At 40.2% G+C, this 25,478-nt stretch overlaps 1 protein-coding gene across 1 annotated transcript in view; it reads right to left on the bottom strand.

The window, feature by feature from the left end:
- Nucleotides 1-5,666: 5,666 nt before the first annotated feature.
- Nucleotides 5,667-25,478, bottom strand: part of LOC147622699 (uncharacterized) — a 28,723-nt gene continuing 8,911 nt past the window's right edge. Inside the window, exons 4-7 of the mRNA XM_086822604.1 lie at nucleotides 7,156-7,231; nucleotides 6,523-6,963; nucleotides 5,987-6,054; nucleotides 5,667-5,873 (exon numbers count right to left, since the gene is read on the bottom strand). Coding sequence (XP_086678730.1) covers nucleotides 5,667-5,873; nucleotides 5,987-6,054; nucleotides 6,523-6,963; nucleotides 7,156-7,231 — 792 coding nt within the window. The remainder of the gene's footprint in view (nucleotides 5,874-5,986; nucleotides 6,055-6,522; nucleotides 6,964-7,155; nucleotides 7,232-25,478) is intronic.

The following is a 25,478-nucleotide window of genomic DNA, read 5'->3' as shown; positions in this document are numbered from 1 at the left end:
TTCACATCTTATCCATTCATATCTACCCCGATCCACATCGCATCACTTTACATCACATTACATTCATTCACATCACATCTCATTCATTCACATCCCAATTCACATCACATCACATCTCATCCATTCACATCTCATATCATTCATTCACATCGTGACTCCAATGACATCACATCTCATCCATTCACATCACATATCATTCATTCATACTTGTCCAACTCACATCACATCACATCCACCCATTCACATCCATCATATCACATTCATCTATTCACATCCATCATATCCATTCTCATCACCATCACATCACATACATTCTATTACATCACATCACATCTACCCACATCATATCTCATTCATCCCATCCACATTACATCACATCCACATCATGTATCATTCATACACATCTCATCTCATTCATCCATATCCCTCCAATCGCTCACATGTATGACTACCCACATCTATCCATACATTCACATCTATTACTTCACATCCATATATATTTCACATCTCTTTACATCACACCACATCTTATCCACATCTACATCACATTCACATCCACATCCCCTTACATCACATCACATTCTCATCCACATCCATTCTTTCAAAAACACATCCACATGCATTCTTTCACATACACATCCACATCCACATCCATATCCATTACATCACATCTTATCACATCCTATTTTCATCTTATCACATCCATTCACATGCTATTCCCATTTAATACATTTTTCTAGTTTGATATCGATAATGGGACTTTTTTCTAAATTTCTACCAATTGCTTGGCCTAAGTAAAGGTTCCTTTTCTCGAACGACTATTTATATATTCCTTCTCAATTCCTCAATCGAATTATATTCAATATTACTCTTTTGAAAAAAAGAATTCATGGTATTTGTAGAAATCAATTCTACCCATATTTCCACTTTTGGTAAATAATCATAAATTGAATTATACTAAAAATTTCTCTCCTTCCCATTGAATTTCTTGGATCTCAATTACCATGGAAATTTCTCTTTTTTGCATTTAATTATTTACATTCCAATGTCATGGGAATTCCTCTTTTATCATCAAATATTTCTCATAGAATAAATTCATCTAAAATAGAATATCCATTATTTCATATGCTAGGAATTTCTCTTTTCCCATCTAAATGATGGAATTTCAAATGTCATAGAAATTCCTCTTTTACCATTTAAATATTTATCATGGATAAAATAAATTGATCTAAAATTCATCTTTGAATTTAAATAAAATACCCATTAATTTTAATATGCTAGGAATTTCTTTTTTTCCATCTAAATGATGGAATTCTAAATGTCATAGGAATTCCTCTTTTTACCATTTAAATATTTCTCATAGATAAAATAAATTTATCTAAAATTCATCTTTGAATTTAAATAAAATACCCATTAATTTCAATATGCTAGGAATTTCTCTTTTCCCATCTAAACGACGGAATTCCAAATGTCATAGGAATTCCTCTTTTACCATTTAAATATTTCTCATAGATAAAATAAATTTATCTAAAATTCATCTTTGAATTTAAATAAAATACCCATTAATTTCAATATGCTAAAAATTACACTTTCCTCATTTAAATATTTGAATTCCAATATGGTGGGAATTCCTCTTTCATCATTTAAATTTATCTATTCAAAAAGATAAATTTAACTAAAATCCTTCTTTAATTTTTAAATAAAATATACATTATTTTAGCATCCCAATTTTTCTCTTACTTCATTGGAATACATGGATTTCCATTGTCATGGGGATTACTCTTTTAACAAAAAATGAATTACTAGAGATTCCTCTTTTTTCTAATTAACTATTTATGCATAAACATAAAAATTAATTTTTTCATGATTATAATAAGAATCATTCAATTAATCTAGGATGATTAATCCTAGAATATGGTAGGAAGTTCTCTTTTCATATTATGAATGAAAATGATTTATGTGTTAATTTTTTAAAAATTTTACCATAGCTTCGCTGCTATTACTGATAATTCTCAATAATTTTGAAAACATAAAGTTTAGTAATATCATATGATAGAATAACCATTAATTAGATCAATATCCAATTATGGACTTGATTCCTAATTTTTCCATGAATTAAATAGCATAAAAGCATTAAAAAGCCACTTATTTGGCCTCAATTTGACAAGCATAGAAATTAGTTTTAGATTAGAGAGAAGCATCGTTTGAATATAGAATAGGTCATAGGAATGACCACTCTTTGGGGGAGAGAGAGACATGCTTAAAAAAACATTTAATTTAAGCATAAATGCAAATTTATGTGTTTTATTACTACAATTCATTACAACTTCAATTGTATTAAAAAGCCATTCAATTGAATACTTCTCAAGCTTGAGAGGGGTTGAGAAGAGAGAAACATTTCGAGATTTAAAAAAAAAGACCATAAACCACACTTTACCTCCTAGATTGCTTGATTCTTTAATCAATGTAGAGGCCCCCAACCAATCAATTAGTTTAGTATGTTAATGAAGACTCCAAGGAAGATTGAAGAGAGAGAGAAGCTCCAATCTCTTCAATTTTTAGACGATTTTTAGAGGATAATAGAAAATATCATTATTTCAGTATAATACTGGCATGGTATAGTTCTCATATTTTTTTACAAAGAGCTAAGGATCTATTTACAGGTGAGGGAGGCCTCTAACCAAGTCCAACTAGTTTTTAGAATTTTCCAGGTTTAGTTTGGCTGAATTTGGACAAGATTTGGACCTAGTTTGGCTCCCTTTTGATTTGGTTTGATCCAGGAGAGAGGAGAGATAAAAATATCACAATATTTTTGAGTTTAAAACTCCACCACACATGTGAAATAGGCGCCTCCTTGAAGAGCCCCCTTCTCCTTACCAAGGTGTCAAAATTGAATCATTATACCCTAAAGAGTCTCATTTTTAAGTAATATTCATAGTTTTTTACTAATAAACCTTGTTCTTAGTCAACTCTTCATCTTATGTGAGCATTTACTCATTTTTGGAGGTTTTTCTTTTATTCTTCAATTTATCTCCTCCCTACATTTGGATTAATCTTATTGGTCCATACGAACCTTAGTTGGAGCATAATTCAAAAATTTCTGAAAATCTGGACCCTTAGGCTAAGGTCCTTTTTACCTATTTTCAATTAATTCCAATTGCACATTGGAAAAAGTTCTTTTTTAATTTCTGTTTCACGGAAAACCATTTTAGACACTAAGAGGATTTTTATATCCAAAAATATCTCAATTTTGGATTACCTTTCTCTAGACATTTTCTCTCTCCAGGTCAAAACAAGGTAAAACAGAATCTTTCTTTTATTTCAAAGAGGGGAATAATTACAAGATTAGAAGGGGAGGTTCTTACACCTGTACACCTCAAAAGCTGGAGGGAGGAATCTTACACAAAATGTCCTCCACGGCCACTTCATGATTCACTTCCAGGATCCAAGAGATTTCTTCTCTCCAAGGAAATCTTCTCAGTGTACTGAATCTAGTCCTTTCATGAATATAAAGTCATTAATCAAGAAAAAATTTGACATCTCTTAACAAAGTGATACCTCTTTGATTTTGGCACATCTTGAGGCACTCTGCCTGTCATGAGATATGCTTCTTGCTTGTAAAGGTACTCTCTTCCTTGATACAATGGTCCATCCACCTTGGCTGCATAAAGTGTAGACATAAATATTGCACTTTGAGCAACTTCATGAGCTCCATGATTTTGTTTCATGTCAATGTGCTGAATGCTCCACGCTTCAAAATGTCCAAGTAATCTTTTTACTTGTCCTACCCAAGCTTTGAGATGAGTATGCTTGGTTCTCCATACTCCCAGTACCTATTTGACTACCAACAAAGCATCTCCTTTAATTGCAATCCTTTTAATTCCAAAATTAAGACATACCTTTAAACTTTGACATAAAGTTGCATATTCCGCCTCATTATTGCTCTTGGCCTCCAGTTAAAATCCTATCTTTTGTATTTCTTTTCCTTGTGAGTCTAGAACCACCATTCCTCCAGTAGCTTGGTTTTTTTATAAAAAGAGCCATAAAAAAAGAGTACATAAGCATTGACAAGTTGTTGATCTTCCATCTTTTTACTTTATTTTTCTACCTCTTTTACTAGAATTGGCCCCTCTTTATATGTGAGTAAATTAGCTAAAGAAGCTCAAGTGGTCTCCTTGATAAAAATATGTAAATTTAAATTCTCGCAATTCAACTATCCATTTGAGCATACTTCTTGACAAATTGGTATTGTTGACAAGTTGTGGTAAAAGAGTATAACTAGTCAACACTACAAAGGGTTTGGGTAACAAGTATGATCTAAATCTTTTACAAGCATAAACTAGGCTTGATATCACCAGTTCTGATTTAGTAAATTTCCTCTCCTGGATCTCAATCTTCACCCTACTTGCATAATACACCGGCCTCATGACCCTGAATTCATTCCCTTGTTACAACATAATAGCTCCTATTGCATCTGGCCCTATAGAAGGATTCACATAAACTTTAGCTTATCAAACTCAGGAGCTTTTATATTTGAAATTTCTCCCAGTATTTCTTTGACCTTGCCAAAAACTTCTTCACATTCCTCATCCCACTGAAGAGGATCCTTCTTTACTCCTTGTTGAAGTGGATATAGCAATTGGGATAATAACGGAATGAATCTTGACAGATATTTCACTTTTTAAATAAAAGTATGTAACTGTTTTGTAGAAGTAGGAGAAGATAATAAGATTAGAGACTTGACCTTGTCTAGATCTGGTTCTATTCCATTTTGAGACACCATATGCCCAAGAAGTTTAATTTTGGGTTTCCCAATAAAGCATTTTTTTGGATTCAGCTGCCCACCCCTTGAATCCAACCTATTCAATACTTCCTCCAATTTATTGCAATGTTTATGCATCGAACTAAAAATTCAAATATCATCCAAGAAAACTTTAACAGAGTGATCTAGGAATGGTGCAAGCACTTCATTCGATCCTTGTTGATACCAGGAAGGAGAATTTGTTAAACCAAATGGCATAACCCTATAGTAGCAGAAACATCCCCAAGGTGTGATGAAAGTTGACTTCTCTTGATCTTCGGGTACAATGGCTAACTGGAAATATCCAAAATATCCATCACAAATACTATATCTCTCATGCAATCCAACTTTATCCAAAATGTCATCAAGAAAAGGTAAAGGGTAATGGTTCCTCTTTGTGGCTGCATTCAATGGCTTGTAATCTACACATATCCTTCATCTTCCATCTTTTTTTGCCTGATCACAACTGGATTACCCCAATCTGAATTTTCTACTTGATAAATAACATCGGCTTTTAAAAGCTTCTATACCTCTTCCTTGAGTACTTGAGACTATTCTTGTCCCAGCCTTCTCAGCTTTTGAAATACTGGTTTCACGCCTTCCCTTAGCTCAATCTTGAGTGGTTCACTTGTAAATCCTCTTATCTCTTCATTAGGAAATCTAGTAAACATAGCAAGATACTCTAAGTTTCTCCATACAAGATTAGGTGATCACACAAATTTGAGCTCCCCCATCAATATAAGCTTTTCCCAACCCTACTGCTTGATGCCAAGCTTCAACACATGGAAAAATATATGGTAATTCCTTGACAGTCATTACTCCCTTTTAATGGTTGTGGAACAACTTTTTTGTTGGGATTCACTGCTCATTTCCATTCCCTCTTCAACTTTGGGCACATTCCCATTATCTGACCAAAAGTAATATCAGCTTTCCGTTGAGCCAGATCTTTTACCAGATCATAATCTTCATGTTCCTTCCCCAAAGGCAAGTCTATCTCACTTTGAATCGTCTTCATGGTTTCCTCGCTTTCTTCTTTGACTGTTCTGACATCTCTTACTTTCGTTTCTTTGAGCTGGGATCAATGGAGAGGCTGAGTTGGGCTCAGCCTCTCCATTGATAGAATCTTTGGTTCTTTTTGCCTACATGCATCACTTCTGGTTCCTCTTCCACACCGATAAGACTTACTGCTTTACCTTTCCTTGTCTCATCTGTAGTAGTACCACTGCTGTTGGGTTGAGGAACATCTTTGATCTCTACACCAAAATCATTTGCTCTATTGTTTAAGTTCTGAGACAGTCGAGGAAACATATCTCCTCCTATGCGATGAGGTTTATCATAGTAGGTACTATAATGTCCACATTCTCCACAATTAAAGCAATGTACCTCATCGGATATACTCCATGACCCCTTCCTCCTTTCCATGTAGCTTGTTCGTTTTCATTTGATTGAGAGCCTACTCCTCTACCACCAATTGGTCATCTTTCTCGTCCTCTACTTGCACCACCAACCATGTTAGCACTCATATTTTTCATTAATTCAACAACTTCATGTAATTCCTCCTTGGAGGAATTATCCCTCCCTTTTAATTGAAGAGGAGATAGTTCTTCTTTAGCAGTAGGAATGACTTCATTTACTGACAGGCCTTTGTGTTGATCCTTCCTGCAACCTTAATTGACCAAGTCTCTTCATTTTCCATTCTTTTTCTTGAGCAAACCGGATACCTTCATCAAAAAAACGGAGAGGATTCTTCAGTTCTATTTTCAATCTGATATCTAGTTTAAGTCCGGACACAAATCTCTCTTTCTTTATCATTTTCGGTGGAACTTCAAGGTGCAAGGCATCTCTCCAATTATTCCATAATTCAACAAACCGAATCATATACCGATCCACCTCTTCATTAGGTGCTTTGCTGATAATTGCAAAGCTCTCTCCAAATCCCGTTAGGATCCCTTTCCCTAGCATACTGTGACAAAAAGCAACTTTCACTTCTTTATATTCAGGTTCACAAGGAGGAATGTGAGAGCTTCGGAAGTCTTGAATAAAAACTTGCAACCATGTTTTTGCCTCCCTTTTAAGAAAATAAGCCAAAATTTGTAGCAGAACTTCTGAAGTGTCCCTATCCTTCATTAAGGCTGCAAATTCCAAATCCTCAATAAAACCACCTGCATCTTCATTCGGTAGCCCAAGGAATTTAGGAAAACTTTGAGTCAATTTTGGACCACGTACCCACACACTTATCTTTGAGTCCTTTCCCTAGTCACCTTAATTCCCAAGAAACTCCTCATATTGGTGGGGGCACCAAAATAGGTGTTAATCGTTGGATAGAGTAGCACAATGCCTCTATTTAGTTTCACCTCGTACCATATCCACATCACCAATATCCACAACACTTAAGAATAAAACACTACTGACATAATTTTTAATAAAAGCCTTGAACACCAAAAGTAACATCCAGTAAAAAAAGACTGACATCACAATATGATATTGAGTGAAATATAGAGTTCACTCTTATTACATATATCTATTGTGATTGGATCATTACAAAGATGAAGATTCAAAAAATAGTCTCCTCTTCTCTAATTCTATATGATAGATTTCTTCAGGAATATAGGATTCAACTTCACTAATTTGCAAGGAGTCTCGAACTTGCAGTAGAATAAACCGTTCATAATTAGTTTGGAATGATAAAATCACGGAAACAGGAAAACCAAGACACTCCACCTAAGTTATCTCAGTACCCACCAACACCAATGATAGGATCATGGCGACATAGTTGCTTCTTCTAAGGGGTAAAACTCCCAGAGAATATCCAGTCCAAGGAACCCCAAGACAACATCTTCAGTAAGAAGTGGCTTCAATGTAGATCTATAACCTCTTACAGAGACCAACCAGAGAAGATGTTTGCCTTTAATGTTGACTACTTCAAAATTAAATCAATCATCACATGGAGATGAAGGGCTAGAAGCTAGCCGCCCTCTCTTACTCCATTGAATCTCCCCAAAGCCTTCTATATGCACTATTGCCTTCAGCACAAATTGAAATATGCTTCCAAAAAGAATAAAATAAAAAACAAAACTCTGAGATGGGCACCTTGCTCTCTTCACACGGCTAACCAAATTGACCAACAAGACATTAATAATATAAGGGAAAAAAACCCACAAATATTCTCCACCAATACTTCTACACCTCGGCGCAATCTGAATACGAAGTAGGGCAAAGAAATATTCTAAAAAACTGGAAAAAAAATAAAAAGAAGACTTCTTGGTGCTTACTCGAAGTTGGTTTCAATGCAGATGAGAACTAGCCAACCTCACCATGTTGCCCACGTTCTAGCTACCACTCCTCACCTTGAGCCCCCCATGCAGGCATCACACTCTAGAGATTTTGCAGCATGATATCCCACAGATGGCACCCTTTGATAGCCCGATGAATCATTGATGGCCTCCACCCTCAACAACCAACCCATCAACAAAAATAAAACACTCAAAACCTCCACTCGACATCAACCCGCCTGAGTATCCAAGCCGTCCCAGCTTCCATAGGCTTTTTATAGCCTTAGCTTGCCTTGTTATTTTTTTTAACCCACACCCTTCCTTTCAATATAGCTTTTATCTTCTTTCCAGTAGCGGTTGCACTCCATCGATTTATGGCGGCTCTGGCTGGCCATCGTTGTTTTCCATTCTTTCCGGTTGCAGGTCTTCATGCCTTCTCTCCTTTTAATCGGTGGTTTCTTCTCTCCTCCACCATCCTTTAGACGTCGTTTGAGTGCCCTTGCTTTTGTATGCGCTAGTTTGTCTGCTTCTCCAATAATCTGTTTCCTCCACGCTTCACTCCTACCATTCTTTAATGCTTTTTTTTTTCCACACAGCCTAACGGTCTCCTCCATTTGATGATGCGCGAGCGTATATACACTTTTACCACCCTCCAATCTTTAGTTTATTATTAGGCCTTCAAGTTCAAACTTTATAGCCAGGACCTTTGAAAAAATAACGGGTATTCACATGCCCATTAATGCCTTTGTCTAAATTTCCAATATGTGTAAAAAAGAGACGTTAGCCAGCAACCTTTGGCACCTTGTCCAAGTGATGTGAATGTCCTGCTTACTTTACTACACCCCGTCATATTATTATGACTCAACACCTTTAGCATATCACCATGCTCTTGACATTGAATTATTTTATTCTAACCTTCCCCACATGAGTCAAGAACAATACTACACTTTGTATCCTTATTCCTCTAAACAATGCAGTCACAAGATGCTATATTTACAAAAGTGATGAACACACAACCAAAAATGCATCCTAACAACACCCCCTAGCAACTGAGTTGTTCTACTCAAAAAACCTGGTATTTTCTTTATTCAATGATTTTCGACATTCAATCCTAGCATAACTTTGTGAATTGATAGGGTTCGTAAAATCTGCTCAACAGCGTGAAATATGATAAAATCGAATTTTGCAGAGAAGAAAAGGAGGGAAATTGAAAAGGGAGGGAAAATCAAAGCATGAAAAGTGAAAGAGGGAAAGAAATTTGAGATTGAGAAGGAACATTCACTACTCTAACATTATAATACTTTATTTTATGAGGACCTCAAGGCACATCTGACATTTCTTTAGTTTTTTAATATTTGATCCCAATATTATATTCCACTAGATTGATCTTGTAAGATTTGGTGGCAGAAGATTCAAAAAGATCCATGTTACATGGATCTTGAATCCCACCTCTCTCATTGGCTAGCCTATTCTTTTTTTAATATTTTTTAAGAGGGCCTTTTGTGAGTCCATATTTTTTCTAATGGTACTTTTTAAAAAATCACTTTTTTATTGAATTTTTTCTAGCCTACCTAGTTCCCCCAATTTGAAGCTCCAATCGGCTTATAGAGCAAGGATGTCAACTTATCCCTAAAGGGAGGATTTTGAGGTTATTGGGCATCCCCGTGGTTTTTGGGGTGGGCCAACATCAAAGATGGCTATGAATCCTCGACAGAGTAATAAAACCAAAATTTAATAGATGGAAGGGTTTATAACAAGAATTTGGTGTAGGAAGATTAGTAGTTCTAAAACACATCATAATTCCAACGACTATCTATTATTTCTCATGTTGGAGAGACCTTGTCAAGATGAACTCAAACCCCTAGAAATAATGTGCAAGAACTTCTCATGGGGGGTGTAAAAGAGTGGTTAAGAATGCACGTGAGCTAGGGAGGCTCAAAGTTAAGAGTTGATTAAAAAATTATAATTAATATAAATGCTAGAAAAGTGATAAAATACACAAGATGTGGGCAAATAGAACTTGAAATTTAGTTCATAGAGGAAAGTGCCCTTTTATATATGTCTACAAACCAAATATCACCTAGTGGTTTCATCAACCAAAAGGTTTTGCTCAAAACTAGGAGCAAAGGAAGCTTCACCCACAAGTGATTAAAAGCTTCACCCACAAGTGATTAAAAGCTTATCCAACCCTAGTGACGACTGGGCTCAGTTGAAAGATAGAGATGCAGCACAATTCTTAGTGCAAGCTTTCCCAAGATGGAGAGGGCTCCCTCCTTTTTACCCTATACTTTAGCAAAACGCACATCAACCCAAAGGTAGCAAAGAAATATGGAAAAGTGTGGAACAGAGGGTAAGCCTCACCTTTCCCTCATGGGAAACCTTAGATTTGAAGCATGAAATATGGATATGGACTCAATGTGGCTTGCCATAATTACATTGATCCTTACCTTCATCCCTTTGCCTGCAAGATATCCAAGAAAGGGATCACCACCTGCGAAGATATTTGGGACTATCAACACCACAGATGGCTTTTGAGAGAAGAACTTAGGGAGACTTTTAAGATCAATGAATGTGACTTCAACCTTCTCATTCCCAAGATTATCTTGTGGGACAATAACTTTGCAGATATGATACAACTCAAGGGTCCTGATGATTAGACCATTTGTGTGGGAAGGAAAAGATTACCTACTCCCAGTTCCTCATTTCAAAGAAGTGGACCCTCCTCTTCACATCAAGCTTAACTTAAGATGAAACATATCAAGGAAGAGGAGATAGTGGTACTTCATATTTGCCAACATCTGATCAAAAGTAAATCCTGCAAAAATGTCTTGTCTCTTGTGGCTGATCTTGCATAAGGTCCTTTGGACCAATTAGAGAGCAACAAAAATTGGTATAAGGGATGGGAGTTTCTCGAGATCTAGGAGGCTATAGAAACTATTTCCAACATGTTCAAGGAAATCCTTCTAGGGGAGGCTAATGGGACTTCAACATGTTTATACAACAAAACACCCCCCCCAACGAGATGAGCTCAAAATGATGGATTTTTCCAAATACGTCGTTTACGTGATAACCAACGTCATGCAAATGACATTTTAAAGCTGAAAAAATCTCGTTGCAAATGACCGTCGCACATCGACGAGCATAAGGGACGTGTAATTATGCATCATATAAACAACATTTGAAATGACACTTGCAAACTACAATGTGTCACTTAAGCGGATCCTTGGAAAGTTTTAAAAAAACCCTAACAAATGGCTCCCATGAATTCATAGGAGCCATCTATTTTAGCCAAGCTCAATACAACCTCAATCGCTCGCCCACAACCCCTCCATGCTAGTCTATGCCCTTTCCTCAACCCATCCATACCACCTCCTGCTAGGTGAGTGGGTGAGAGAGAGAGAGAGAGAGAGAGAGAGAGAGAGAGAGAGAGAGAGAGAGAGAGAGAGGTGATGTGAGAGAGGGATGTGTGTGCTCGTGTAAGAGAGAGAGAGAGAGAGAGGTGTGAGTGAGAGAGCGATGTGGTTGTGTGGGAGTGTGTGTGTGAGAGAGAGAGGTGCGTGTGTGTGTGTGTGATTGAAGGATTTAACGTGGATCCCAAAAGACGATTAACATGGTGGATTAAGCATAATGATAAATAAACAAGGGACTTTTACAATATGAAGTGATAGGGAGGTATGGGGCAGGTCCCTAATGTCAAGATTCAACCATTAATTTTTTACAATGATTGGAATTAGGGTTGATTAATCTCCAATTGGTAAAAGTTAAGGTTGATTACTCATGGGCAGGTCTCTAATGGAAGATTCAACCATCAATTTTGCCCAATGGTTGGAATTAGGGTTGATTAATCTCATAATTAGGGTTGATTAATTGCTCAGACTCCTCCTCTGGTTCTCGATTTCTAGTGAGGCCAGCCAGCCCCACTAAACTTTTTTCCACTCCCAACACTAACTCACAGGCACTTGTACTACACCCATCTGCTAACTGGTATTGCCATTGGGTGCCTAGTTCAAGCCATACAAGAATGCACATAACTTCTGTTGACTATATATAGAATGTCTCTATATATAGCCCTAGGATCTCCTCTATATATACTCATCTATTGTGTGTATTCCACACACTTTGGGGATTCAATCTTGTGTCTCGTGTGCTTCTCTCTCATCTCTCTCATGCTATTGCCTCCATCTCCAACATGGTATCAGAGCTATGGTTCTACGTGAACCTAGAGATCTCTACAGGTCAAAGTCTATCGGAGAGGTTTGTGTGACTCTCGTCTCCATACGAAGGAACTCTGTGTTTCTGGTTTGAAGAAATAAAAAGCAAGGTGAGGATAGAGAGCAGCCTGCGCAACAGCAGTAGAGCCCGAATCGTGTCTGCTCACGTCTAACAAGATCAACAAAAAGCAAGGTGGGGATAGCTGCGCAACACCGAATCGTGTCTGCTCACGTCTAACAAGATCAACAAAAAGCAAGGTGGGGATAGCTGCGCAACAGCAGCAGAGCCCGAATCGTGTTCACTCACGTCAACAAAAAGTAACTGTGAGAGGTTGGCTAGCTGGCCAGCAGCCAAAGAGAAACGGTCGTGGGATGCCGCCCAGACACACGACGAGGAAGAAGCGAAGCAGTTGTTGTTGTTGGGCTTTGCAAAGAGATGGCGGGGTGGGGAAAACACCCGTCAGATCGCTCAGCAGTCTTCACCACCGGCGGAATGAGCACGGCGGGACGGTCATCAAGGGCGCAGGGCGGAGGGCGGGGACACCCAGCAGCCCTGGCAAGTTTTATTCGCGCTCTGTTGCAAAGCTTCTTAATCTTCATCGTCAAGGTCTTGTACGCGGAATGGATCTTAAAGCTCATCCTCATATGGGAATCTGTGAGTTTTGTGCTCTTGGCAAACACAATCGTAAACCCTTTCCTCTCTCGAATTCAGTTCATTCTCATGATTTGTTGGATCTTGTTCATACCGACATTTGTGGACCTTTGCCTCCATCGAGAACACAACATCGTTATTTCATTACGTTTATTGATGACTACTCACGGTATACAGTTGTTTTCTTGCTTCAATAAAAATCTGAGGCGTTATCTGTTTTTAAGCAATTTCACAAGGCTGCCGAACTTCAAACTGGACGTCGCCTCAAGAAACTTAACAGCGATAATGGTGGAGAATATGTGTCTCGTGAGTTTGAGAGTTATTGTACGGACCATGGTATTCATCATGAACATACAATTCCATATTCACCTCAACAGAACGGTGTTGCTGAACGTAAGAATCGCACTATTATCAATGCTATACGATGTATGCTGATTCATTCTGGGTTATCTCGTGTCTTCTGGAGTGAAGCTCTCTTGACAGTAGTCTTTGTTCAGAATCATCTTCCTACTACTGCTCCTTCTGGTAAGATACCCATCACAGCATGGACAGGTGAAATTCCTTCTGTATCTCATTTTCGAACCTTTGGATGTATTGCTTACATTCATGTTCCTAAAGAAACACGAGCAAAGCTTGATGCTCCTGGCCTTAAAGTTATTTTTATTGGGTATTCTGACACTTCCAAAGGCTACAAATTCTATGACCCGTCCTCCAAGAAAGTGCTTGTGAATCGTGATGCTATTTTCAATGAACAGCTTATGGGCGGTACATGGTCCATGGATGATTCTGATGATACTAAATCTTTGCTTCAAGCTTTTCCATTCTTGTGTGATGATGAATCTTCTTCTATAGTGCAAATTTCCTCTTCACAACCATCTAAAGAGCAACTTTCCTCTTCACAACCATTGATTCCGAATGCTGTCATTGATGATGTTGACATTTTTATTGATCTGCCTATTGATTTTGAGCATGGTTCTTGTCATGTTTATGATGAAGATTTTGAGGCTAATGTTTTCTCTACTTCTGAAGATCCAGCCACGTACAGTGATGCTATATGTTCTCGAGCATATTTTCCGTCGAGCATATTTTCCGAGAGGTTTGATTTCTCGTCCCATCAGCTTATGAGGTTTATGTTCACATCATGTCATCCTGACTACATGTCAGAGGTTTGATTTCTTGTCCTGTCATCTTACGAGGTTGGTTTACGTTCACGTCATGTCATCCTGACTACATGTCAGGATAGAGGTTTGATTTCTCTTCCCGTCAGAGGTTTGATTTCTTGTCCTATCAACTTATGAGGTTTATATGTTCACATCATGTTATCCTGGCTACATGCTGCCTGCGGATGTTAAAGGTTTGATTTCTCGTTCCGTCATCTTATGAGGTTTATGTTCACATCATGTTATCCTGGCTACATGCTGCCTGCGGAGATGTCAAAGGTTTGATTTCTCGTTCCGTCATCTTATGAGGTTTACTATCCTGATTGTGAATGTCACACGTTTGATTTCTCGGCCTATCATGTTATCCTGGCTACATGCTGCCTGCGGATCTCAAAGGTTTGATTTCTCGTTCCGTCATCTTATGAGGTTTACTATCCTGATTGTGAATGTCACACGTTTGATTTCTCAGCCTATCATCTTATGAGGTTTACTTTCAAGTACGTCATGTCAGAGGTTTGCTTTTTCATCTCATCAGAGATGTCTACATCCTAATTGTTGTTTCATGTCAGAGGTTTGTTTTTTCATCATGTCTCGTCTTCCTACCTATGGAAGTCAGAGGTTTGATTTCTCATCCTGTCATCTTATGAGGTTTACTTTCATATCATGTCATCCTGGAGGTTTGATCCAAGATATAGTTGTCTCATTATCTTGACTCATAATATTGGAGGTTTGATCTTATATCATAGATTTTTCCCATGGCAAAGATATGATTCTAGCTTTCCATGATATCCTTACTAACTAGAATGAGTGTCATTTTCTATTTTAGTGTTTATTGACAGGTTAATCTTCCAAGTCAACTTCTCCAAGTAACCAGATTCTCTTACCAAATCTAGTTCATTTGCCATTGATTGGATGATCTTCCACAAGTTGACATTGCCATGCATGTCCTTGCGGCGGCGGATGGACTATATTCCTAAGCAACCATATAATAGATACCTTTATGTCTATTTCTTTGTGTACATCTTTTCGTGTACATCTCATATTTCTATAACAAAATTATGGTTTTCCATTTGTTATGGAGACTTCTTCCATATTATAGGGTTTATGGATCAGGATTGTATTTGGATATTGTTGAGCTTCAATATAGAGAAGAGACTACAAAAATATTATTGGGCATCGTCACGAAGATAGACTCGCACCCAACCTACATGAATGGATCAAGACAACATGAAGATGGATGACGATGACTCCTTCAAAGCCTTCATGGCTATTGTACACATATAAGAGTGATGAAGTATATATGGGAGTGATGTAGCTCCTTCATGGCTATTCTATATATGGGAGTGATGTAGCTCCTTCATGGATATTGTGTATATGGGAGTGATGTAGCTCCTTCGCAGCCTTCATGGCTATTGTATATATGGGAGTGATGTAGCTCCTTCGTAGCCTTCATGGCTATTGTATATATGGGAGTGATGTAGCTCCTTTGAATAATACTTTGTAACTATAAAATAATTTAATATAGCGGTAGGTGTATATAGAGCTGTGGGTTTTTCCCTTGAGCCCCCAAGGGTTTTTTCATCCATAGTTAGAGACCCTTCTTTGAGCGGGGGTGTTGGCTATATATAGAATGTCTCTATATATAGCCCTAGGATCTCCTCTATATATACTCATCTATTGTGTGTATTCCACACACTTTGGGGATTCAATCTTGTGTCTCGTGTGCTTCTCTCTCATCTCTCTCATGCTATTGCCTCCATCTCCAACAACTTCCACACAAAATTTGGGTGTGTATCACTCTTGTGGTGTAGCTTGACAAGTGGCGCTTGTTCATCTTCTTTCCCGGCTTCCCTTCACTCCCGGTGGGTGTTTTTTGGAGGATTTTTGTGGAATGTTTTGCTGTTCCAAGCTTTCTATCTCGGATTTTTAAGGGGGCTGATTGGTCCTTGTGGTTCCTAATGCTCGAGAAGTTTTGCAGATTGGTGGTGGAGTGTTGAGATTATTTGTGGCACAAAGGCTTGCTTGAAAAGGTTTTCTATTGCTGCGGGCATAGGTTCCCTCTTGGAGGAGGCATCTGTCCTTGTTTCGATGGAGAAGGTAAGGTTCCCTCTACCCACTATGCACCTGTACATAGTGAGGTCCTCCAAAACTTACCAAAAGCTCACATGTATCTACGGAAAGCTTTGTGTTCTACTCTAATGGCACTGAAATAGATTTATAGCCTGTTATACCATACTTGGACAACATGTCCAAGTCATATTTCCTGTGCAATAACAAAATGCCATGACGTGATCTCACAAAATCTTTGCCCAAGAAATAGATTTACAACCTGTCATACCATGCTTAGAAAACATGTCCAAGCCATACTTCCTCTACAATAACAAAATGCCATGAGGTGATCTCACCACCTCTATTTCTAAGAAATATCATAGCTCACCCAAATCCTTCATCTAAAACTTTTGTTTTAAAAGCTTCCTAACATAATGTATGTTAGCATCACTATTACCAGTGATAATCAAGTCATCCACATAGACGACTAATAGCATGATCCCTCTAATTATCTTTTTCACATAAAGTGAATCTGCATTTGATATATGAAATCCAACCGGGTAAAAAGATACTCCCCAATATTTTTTTACCATGCTCTCGGTACCTGCATCAAGATATACAAAGCTTTGCATAACCTACACACAAAATCTAGGTGTGCATCGCTCCCATAACTTAGTGGCTGCATCATGTATACTTCTTGTTGCAAATCGCCATGCAAGAAGGCATTCTTTACATCCATATGATGTAAACAAAAACCCTTTGCTATAGCCATGGCAATGATGTCCAGCTCTCATGGTTTTACGATTCTTGGAACCCAACTAAATGTCTCCTGATAGTAAATGCCATAAGGCTACGTATAGCCTTTGGTAACCAATCTTGCCTTATACCTTCTCACTAAACCATCAACATTATGCTTAACTTTATACACCCATTTACATCCAATTAACTTCTTTTCCTTAGGCAAAGGTACTAACTCCCATGTTGCATTTGCATCCAATGTTCCCATCTCCTCATTCATGGCATCTTCCCATTTGTTATTTCTTAGTGACTATCAAAAGAAGTGGTTTCCAACTCCTATATTTCTTTAACCATGTAATCATAATGATGGGTTTTATATCCGTTATATCTCAACCTATCAATAGGGTACCTAACCCTCGTAGACCTACGTATACCTGGATCATTGCTACGTGTCCTTAAAACAACCCCAGTTCTCCTTACACCAAGAGTAACCACAAACCAAATACCAATCTCCTCTTCAAGGCTTTGCTCAAAGTTTCTATGTGTGTGTGAGTGAAAGAATTCACCAAAAAATAGTGTATGTGAGAGAGAAAGATATGTTCATATTGCAGCCCATCCATGCATACATTACATGCAAGAAACTTGTGTGTGTGTGTGTGTGTGAGAGAGAGAGAGAGAGGTTAGAATTTTGTCTCTTTTACAAAGGACCTAGAGTTCAAACCCCATGGGCTGCATTGATGGGTGACACATGAAACCATTAATCATATGAAAAAAAGTAATGTGAATAAATTTGGCCCATAATTTGATATTCACATTCTCTGGGAATTGGCTCCAAGTTGGTAGTGAAAATGTAATTCGCCACCCATTAGGAGATTTGGGCCCTCCATTGGATTTGTAAGTTCTATCCACCATCAATCGTCTAGTCACCCAACTAGTCGTTTAATGTTCTGACTATGAACATTGAGGCTTTGATAGGCCCGTGATCAATTCCCAAGTGATACTTGATAGAGTGTTCTCCCCCTTGGCCAATCATCTAAGCAAGCTTAACAAAAGCATGTGTGTATGTGTGTGTGTGTGCATACACGTGTGCATATTCACACACATGCATGTATGCGTGAGAGAGAGAGAGAGAGAGAGAGAGAGAGAGAGAGATGTGTCTATACAAGTTTATGTCCATGCATATGTCTTGTGTGCACGTGTGCATGTGTGTGTGTGTGTGTGTGTGTGTGAGAGAGAGAGAGAGAGAGAGAGAGAGAGAGAGAGATGTATACACAAATGCTCATACATGCATGTGCATATGTGTGCATGTACACATGCATTTTTGCGTGCATGTTTCTGATATATATATATATATATATATACATATATATATATATATATACACATATACATATACATGTATACATATATATATATATAGAGAGAGAGAGAGAGAGCGAGAGAAATCTAGAGAGGTAGTTCACATTATTTGAGTTCTAGTTGCTAATCCAACCATGATGCTCCGATTCTAACCAAACTTTGCGAGCATGTGGCGGTGGGTCCCCCCCACATGCTCCCAAAGTTTAGTCAACAGCTAAGCATGTTTGGGTACGTTGCCATGGAGAAGAGTGGGATTTCCATGGTCTCTCAAGCACTAAGAGACTTGAAAAATGTGCACTAGGCGCTAATTGCGAATTCAAACATGCTCCTAACCAAACTTTGGGTCCACCCCACATGTTCGCAAAGCTTAGTCACGATCAGAGCATGTTTGAGTAGGATGGCATGGGGAAGAGCTGGATTTTCCATGGCCTTGCGAGCACTAAGAGATTTGAAAAATCCACACTAGGCACTAATTTCTAATCCAACCATGCTCTAATGCTAACCAAACTTTGCGAGCATGTGGAGGTGGATCCCCCCACATGCTCGCAAAGTTTTTTTAGCATCGAAGCATGTTTGGGTGTAGGATGCCATTGGGAAGACCAGGATTTTCCATGGCCTCTCGAGCACGAAGAGACTTGAAAAATCTACACTAGGCGCTAATTGCTAATCCAAACATGTTCCGATATGTTGACCAAAATTTGTGAGCATGTGGGGGTGGGTCCTCCCCGCATGGGCGCAAAGTTTCGTCACCATCAGTGCATGTTTGGATACGATGGCGTCGGGAAGAGGGGGATTTTCCATGGCCTCTTAAGCACTAAGAGACTTGAAAATCCACACCTGGGCGCTAATTGCTAACCCAAACATGCTCTGATGCTGACAAAACCTTGCAAACATGTGAGGGTAGGTTCTCCCCACATGCTCGCAAAGTCTGACCACCACCAACAGAGCATGTTTGGGTCCGATGGCATGGGAAAGAGCGAGATTTTCCATGGCCTCTCCAACACTAATAGACTTGAAGTATCCACACTAACATGTTTGGGTACGATGGCATGGGGAAGAGCGTGATTTTCCATTGCCTCTCGAGCACTAAGAGACTTGAAAAAACAACACTGGGCACTAATTGCTAGCCCAAGCATGTTCTCATGTGGTGACCAAACTTTGTGAGCATGTGAGGATGGGTCCCCCCCACATGCTCGCAAAGTTTGGTCACCATCAGAGCATTTTTGGGTATGATGGGATGGGGAAGAGCGGTATTTTCGTGGCATCTCAACCACTAAAAGACGAAAATCCACATTGGGGGCTAGTTGGTAATCCAACCATGCGCACCAATTATGCTGACCAAACTTTGCAAGTATGTGGGGGTGGGTCCCCCCCACATGCTGGCAAAGTTTGGTCAGCATAATTGGTGCATGGTTGGATTACCAACTAGCCCCCAATGTGGGGGGTGGGTCCCCCCCACATGCTGACAAAGTTTGGTCACCATCAGAGCATGTTTGGGTAGGATGGCATGGGGAAGCCGAGATTTTCCACGGCCTCTCTAGCACCAAGAGACTTAAAATATCTGCACTAAGCGCTAATTGTTAATCCAAACATGCTCCGATGGTTACCAAACATGCAAGCATGTGGGGGGTACCAAATTGCTAATCCAAACATGCCTCGATGGTAACCAAACATGCAAGCATGTGGCCTCTCCAACACTAAGAGACTTGAAAAATCCGTACTGTGTGCTAACTGCTAATCTAAACATGCTCCGATGGTGACCAAACATGCAAACATGTGGAGAGCGCCCCAAATGTTTGCACGTTTGGTCACCATCGAAGCATGTTTGGATTAGCAATTAGCACCCAATGCGTATTTTTTAAGTCTCTTAGTGCTAGAGAGGCCATGGTAAATAATGCTCTTCCCCATGCCATCATCCCCAAACATGCTCCGCTGGTGACTAGACTTTGCGATCATGTGCAAGGGACCCACCTCCATAAGCCTGCAAAGTTTGGTCAACATCGGAGCATGCTTGGGTTAGCAATTGTGAGATCCCTCCCCTCTCTACACATCAAATTCTGGAGTGCTAGCAGCGGAAGTAGTAACCTCTTGCATAGGGCAGAGCTTCTCACTCAGGGCCTTGCCCACCACGAATGTCCGAATAAGAGATTAATCCGTCGGCTCTTCCAAAACCGAACCCGAAAAAAACTTCCCTCGCCCAGAAAGTATAGGCGATTCCTCCAGGAAAAATCTTCTAACATAGTCAAGGGCCTTAGTTAACCTTTGTATTCTGACCGAACCCACGGGTCACATGGCCGAATCAAAGGAGAAACTTGCACTTGGTTCATAGAGATCAATGCTTATTTTTCTCATCAAAAGAGGACAGCTGTTGATTCTTTTTCCATAGAACAAGGATTATCCTATGACTTACTTCAACTATCGTAACTTAAACAGAATTGAATTTTAATTATAGGAATCCATCAGTCCAGCCTAAGCTAATCTTATCCAATCCCATGGGTTAGCCAACCGCCCAACCACTGTATTGATAGGATCCATTATAAAAATTTGGTTATGTTTTATCCCGAGTACCAGGGAAAAGAGTTCCATGGCCCCCCCCAGCTGGCTTTCATGCAAAAATTAAATAGACAGACCACTTACACACCCAATATGAAATTGCCTTTTCTTTGATTCAACTATTTCCAAAATAGCATTGCAATAAAACCACACTGTTTCCATCATAATTCTCAGTATTCCATTTCCAACTTTTCTATCTAAATTTCAGTCATTCCTTCCTTAGCGTACCTATGGCATCATCGGCAACCAGAACGCTCACCACCTGCTCACTCAAGGGCCTTTTCAATATTTCCTAGCCCATATAATCACATAAAATCCATATGGACTCTCAGTTGAAGATCGGCAAGATCAACCAACAAGATCCATGTAAAAGAGCCATGAACTCATCTGTTGAAGACCAGCAAGGCCAATCAACCAGGTCCATGCCCGTGTTCAAAAAACATCTCCAACTCATTTTTCTTCCTCGTCACACACGTGGGTATTTTCGGCCACCCACAACCCGAGCACCATATGGTCAGCACCCTCTAGGTTCCTTCACAAGTCACCTAGCACTTCACTCATAGGCCGCTTCCTTGGTCCCTCATCCACCGTACCGGAAGCTCACCATTTTAATCGAACTGAGGCTGGTGGCCAAGACCTCGGCCGACCTTGCCATCTGAGACGTCCTTCATTGACTCTCTGTTAGCTGTTGCAACTTTTTCACTTAGGTCCATATGACCTCATTCCACAAGATAGTCAAAATGCTTCCCCAGCATTCTTGACATAAAACAATCTTTAAAAAATTTTCACTTACAAATACAATTCCAAATAAAATTCCCATCTTTCCACATCCTTTCACATTATTCCTCATCATTTCTCATCATTTCACATCGTCCCATATCATTCCACGTCATTTCTCATTATCCTGCGTTTTTCTACATCATATCATTTCACATCAATTACTTTTGCTGACCAAACTTTGCGAGCATGTGGGGTGACCCACCCCCACATGCTCACAAAGATTGGTCAGCATCGTAGGATGTTTGGATGGACAATTTGCACCGAGTGCGGATTTTTCAAGTCCCTTAGCACTAGAGAGGCCATGGAAAATCACGCTCTTCCCCATGCCATCGTACCCAAAAATTCTCCGATGGTGACTAAACATTGCGAGCATGTGGGAGGGACCAACCTCCATCTACGCGCAGAGCTTGGTGAGTATCGAAGCATGTTCAGATTAGCAATTAGCACCCAGTGCGGATTCTTCAAGTCTCTCAGTACTAGAGAGGCCATGGAAAATCCCACTCTTCCCCATGCCATCGTACCCAAACATGCTCTGATGGTGACCAAACTTTAAGATCATGTCGGAGAGGGACCTAGCCCCACATGCTCACAAAGTTTGGTCAGCATATCGGAGCATGGTTAGATTAGAAATTAGTGCCTAGTGTGGATTTTTCAACTCTCTTAGTGCTTGGGAGGCCATGGAAAATCGAGAGAGAGAGGCCTTGGAAAATCCTACTTTTCTCCATGCCATCATACCCGAACATGCTTCGATGGGGTGACCAAACTTTGCGAGCATGTGGGAGGTACCCACCCCAAATGCTAGAAAAGTCTGTTCAGCAAATTGGAGCATAGTTGCATTAGCAAAATTAGCACCGAGTGTAGATTTTTCAAGTCTCTTAATGCTTGAGAGGCCATGGAAAATCTCATTTTTCCCCATGCCATCGTACCCAGACATGCTTTGATGGAGAGGCCACGGATAATCGACATGTGAAAGACCCATCCCATATTCTCACAAAGTTTGGTCATCAGAGCATGCTTGGATTAGCAATTAGCACCTAGTGTGGATTTTTCAAATCTCTTAGTACTTCAGAGGCCATGAAAAATCTCGCTCTTCTCAATGCCATCGTACCCAAACATACTCCGATATGGTAACCAAACCTAGCAAGCATGTGGAAAGGACCCTCCCCCACATGCTCACAAAGTGTGGTCACCATCATAACATGGTTAGACTAGCAAAATTAGTACCCAATGTCGATTCTAAAAGTCTCTTAGTGCTCAAGAGGCCATGAAGAATCTCGTTCTTCCCCATGCTATCATACCCAAACATGCGCCAATGGTGAACAAACTTTGCGAGTATGTGGGGGGGACCCACCCCCACATACTTGGAAAGTTTGGTCAACATATCAGAGCATGGTTGGATTAGAAATTAATGCCAAGTGCGAAATTCTCAAGTCTCTTAGTGCTCGAGAGGCCATGGAAAATCCTGCTCTTCCCCTTTCCATCGTGCCCAATCATGCTCCGATGTTGACTAAACTTTACAAGCATGTGGGAGGGACCCACTCCCACACACTTGCACAGTTTAGCTAGCATCAAAGAATGGTTGGATTAGCAATTAGTGCCCAGTAAATATTTCTTAAGTCTCTTAGTGATAGAGAGGCCATGGAAAATCCCGCTCTTCCCAATCCCATCGTACCCAAACATGCTCTAATGGAGACCAAACTTTGCGATCATGTAGGGGGGACCCACCCCACATGCTCAGAAAGTTTTCTCAGCATCGGAGCATGGTTAGATTAGCAGTTAGCACCCAGTGCGGATTCTTCAAGTCTCATAGTGCTCAAGAGGCCATGAAAAATCTCGGTCTGCCCCATGCCATCGTACCAAAACATGCTCTGATGGTGACCAAAATTTGCGAGCATGTGGGGGAGACCCACCTTCACGTGCTCACAGAGTTTGGTTAGCACTGGAGCAAGTTTGGATTAGCAATTAGTGCCCAATGTAGGGTTTTTAAGTCTCTTAGTGGTTGAAATCTTGCCCCTCCCCATGCCATCGTACCCAAACATGCTCTGATGGTGACCAAACTTTGCGAGCATGTGGGGGACCCACCCCCACACGCTCGCAAAGTTTGGTCAGCATCGGAGTGGTTAGATTGCGAGTTAGTTTCCAGTGCTTATTTTTTAAGTTTCTTAGCACTCGAGTGGCCATGGAAAATCCCGCTCTTCCCCATGCCATCGTACCCAAACATGTTTTGAGGTGACCAAACTTTGCGTGCATGTGGGGGAGATGCAACCCCATATGTGGAGAATGTTTGGCCAGTGGTCATTACCTGACCATATTTGGTATAGAAATTAGTGCCCAGTGTAGATATTTCAAGTCTTTTAGTGATTGAGAGGCCATGGAAGATCCTGCTCTTCTAGATGCCATCGTACCCACCCCCACATGCTCGCAAAGCTTGGTCAACATCGGAGAATGTTTGGATGAGTAATTAGCACCCAATGCAGGTTTTCAAGTCTCTTAGTGTTGGAGAGGCCATGGAAAATCTTGCTCTTTCCCATGCCATCGTACCCAAACATTCTCCGATGGTGACCAAACATTGCGAGCATGTGGGAGGGACCAACCCCACATGCGCGCAAAGTTTGGTCAGCATTAGAGCATGTTTGGACCAGCAATTAGCATGCAGTGTGGATTCCTCAAGTCTCTTAGTGGTAGAGAGGGAATGGAAAATCCCGCTCTTCCCTATGCCATCATACCCAAACATGCACTCATAGTGACCAAACTTTGTGATCATGTCGAGGGGACCTAGCCCCACGTGCTTACAAATGTTGGTCAGCATTGGAGCAGCATGATTGGATTAGAAATTAGCACCCAATGTGGATTTTCAAGTCTCTTTGTGCTTGGGAGGCCATGCAAAAAATCTGTTGAGAGGCCATCGAAAATCCTGCTCTTCCCCATGCCATCATACCAAAACATGCTTTGATGGTGACCAAAATTTGCAAGCATGGGGGAGGGACCTACCCCCACATGCTCGCAAAGTTTGGTCAGCATCGGGGCATAGTTGCATTAGAAATTAGTGCCTAGTGTGGCTTTTTCAAGTCTCTTAATGCTTGAGAGGACATAGAAAATCCCGGTCTTTCCCATGCCATCGTACCCAAACATTCTCTGATGATCCTGAGGCCATGGATAATCAAAATGTGGGAGGGACCCACCCTCCCACATTCTTGCAAAGTTTGGTCACTAATCGGAGCATACTTGGATTAGCAATTAACACCCAGTGAGGATTCTTCAAATCTTTGCTCGAGATGCCATGGAAAATCCCGCTCTTCCCAATGCCATCATACCCAAACATGCTCCGATGGTGACAGTGCTTGAGAGGCCATGGAAAATTTCATTCTTCCCCATGATATCGCACCCGAACATGCCCCAATGGTGAACACACTTTGGGAGCATGTGGGGGAGACCCACCCCCACATGTTTGCAAAGTTTGGTCAGCATCATAGCATGGTTGGATTAGAAATTAATGCCCAATTTGTATTTTTCAAGTCTCTTCGTGCTCGAGAGGCCATGGGAAATCCTGCTCTTACCCATACCATCATACCTAAACATTTTCCGATGGTGACCAAACATTGTGAGCATGTGGGAGCCCCCACATGTGCGCAAAGTTAAGTCAATACTCGGAGCATGTTTGGATTAGCAATTAGCACCCAATGTGGATTCTTTAAGTCTCTTAGTGCTAGAGAGGCCATGGAAAATCCCGCTCTTCCCCATCCCATCATACCCAAAAATGCTTTGATGGTGACCAAACTTTGCGATCATGTCGAAGGGACCCAACGCCACATGCCCGCAAAGTTTGGTCAGCACATCGGAGCATGGTTGGATTATAAATTAGCATCCAGAGTGTGGATTTCTCAAGTCTCTTAATGCTTGGGA

Source organism: Cibotium barometz, chromosome 28 (assembly GCF_041138505.1).
Source record: "Cibotium barometz isolate CiBa-2024 chromosome 28, ASM4113850v1, whole genome shotgun sequence".
In the NCBI taxonomy this organism is placed as follows: Eukaryota; Viridiplantae; Streptophyta; class Polypodiopsida; order Cyatheales; family Cibotiaceae; genus Cibotium; species Cibotium barometz.
The sequence above is the reverse complement of the archived record's forward strand: the minus strand, read 5'-3'. Positions and strand labels throughout refer to the sequence as shown.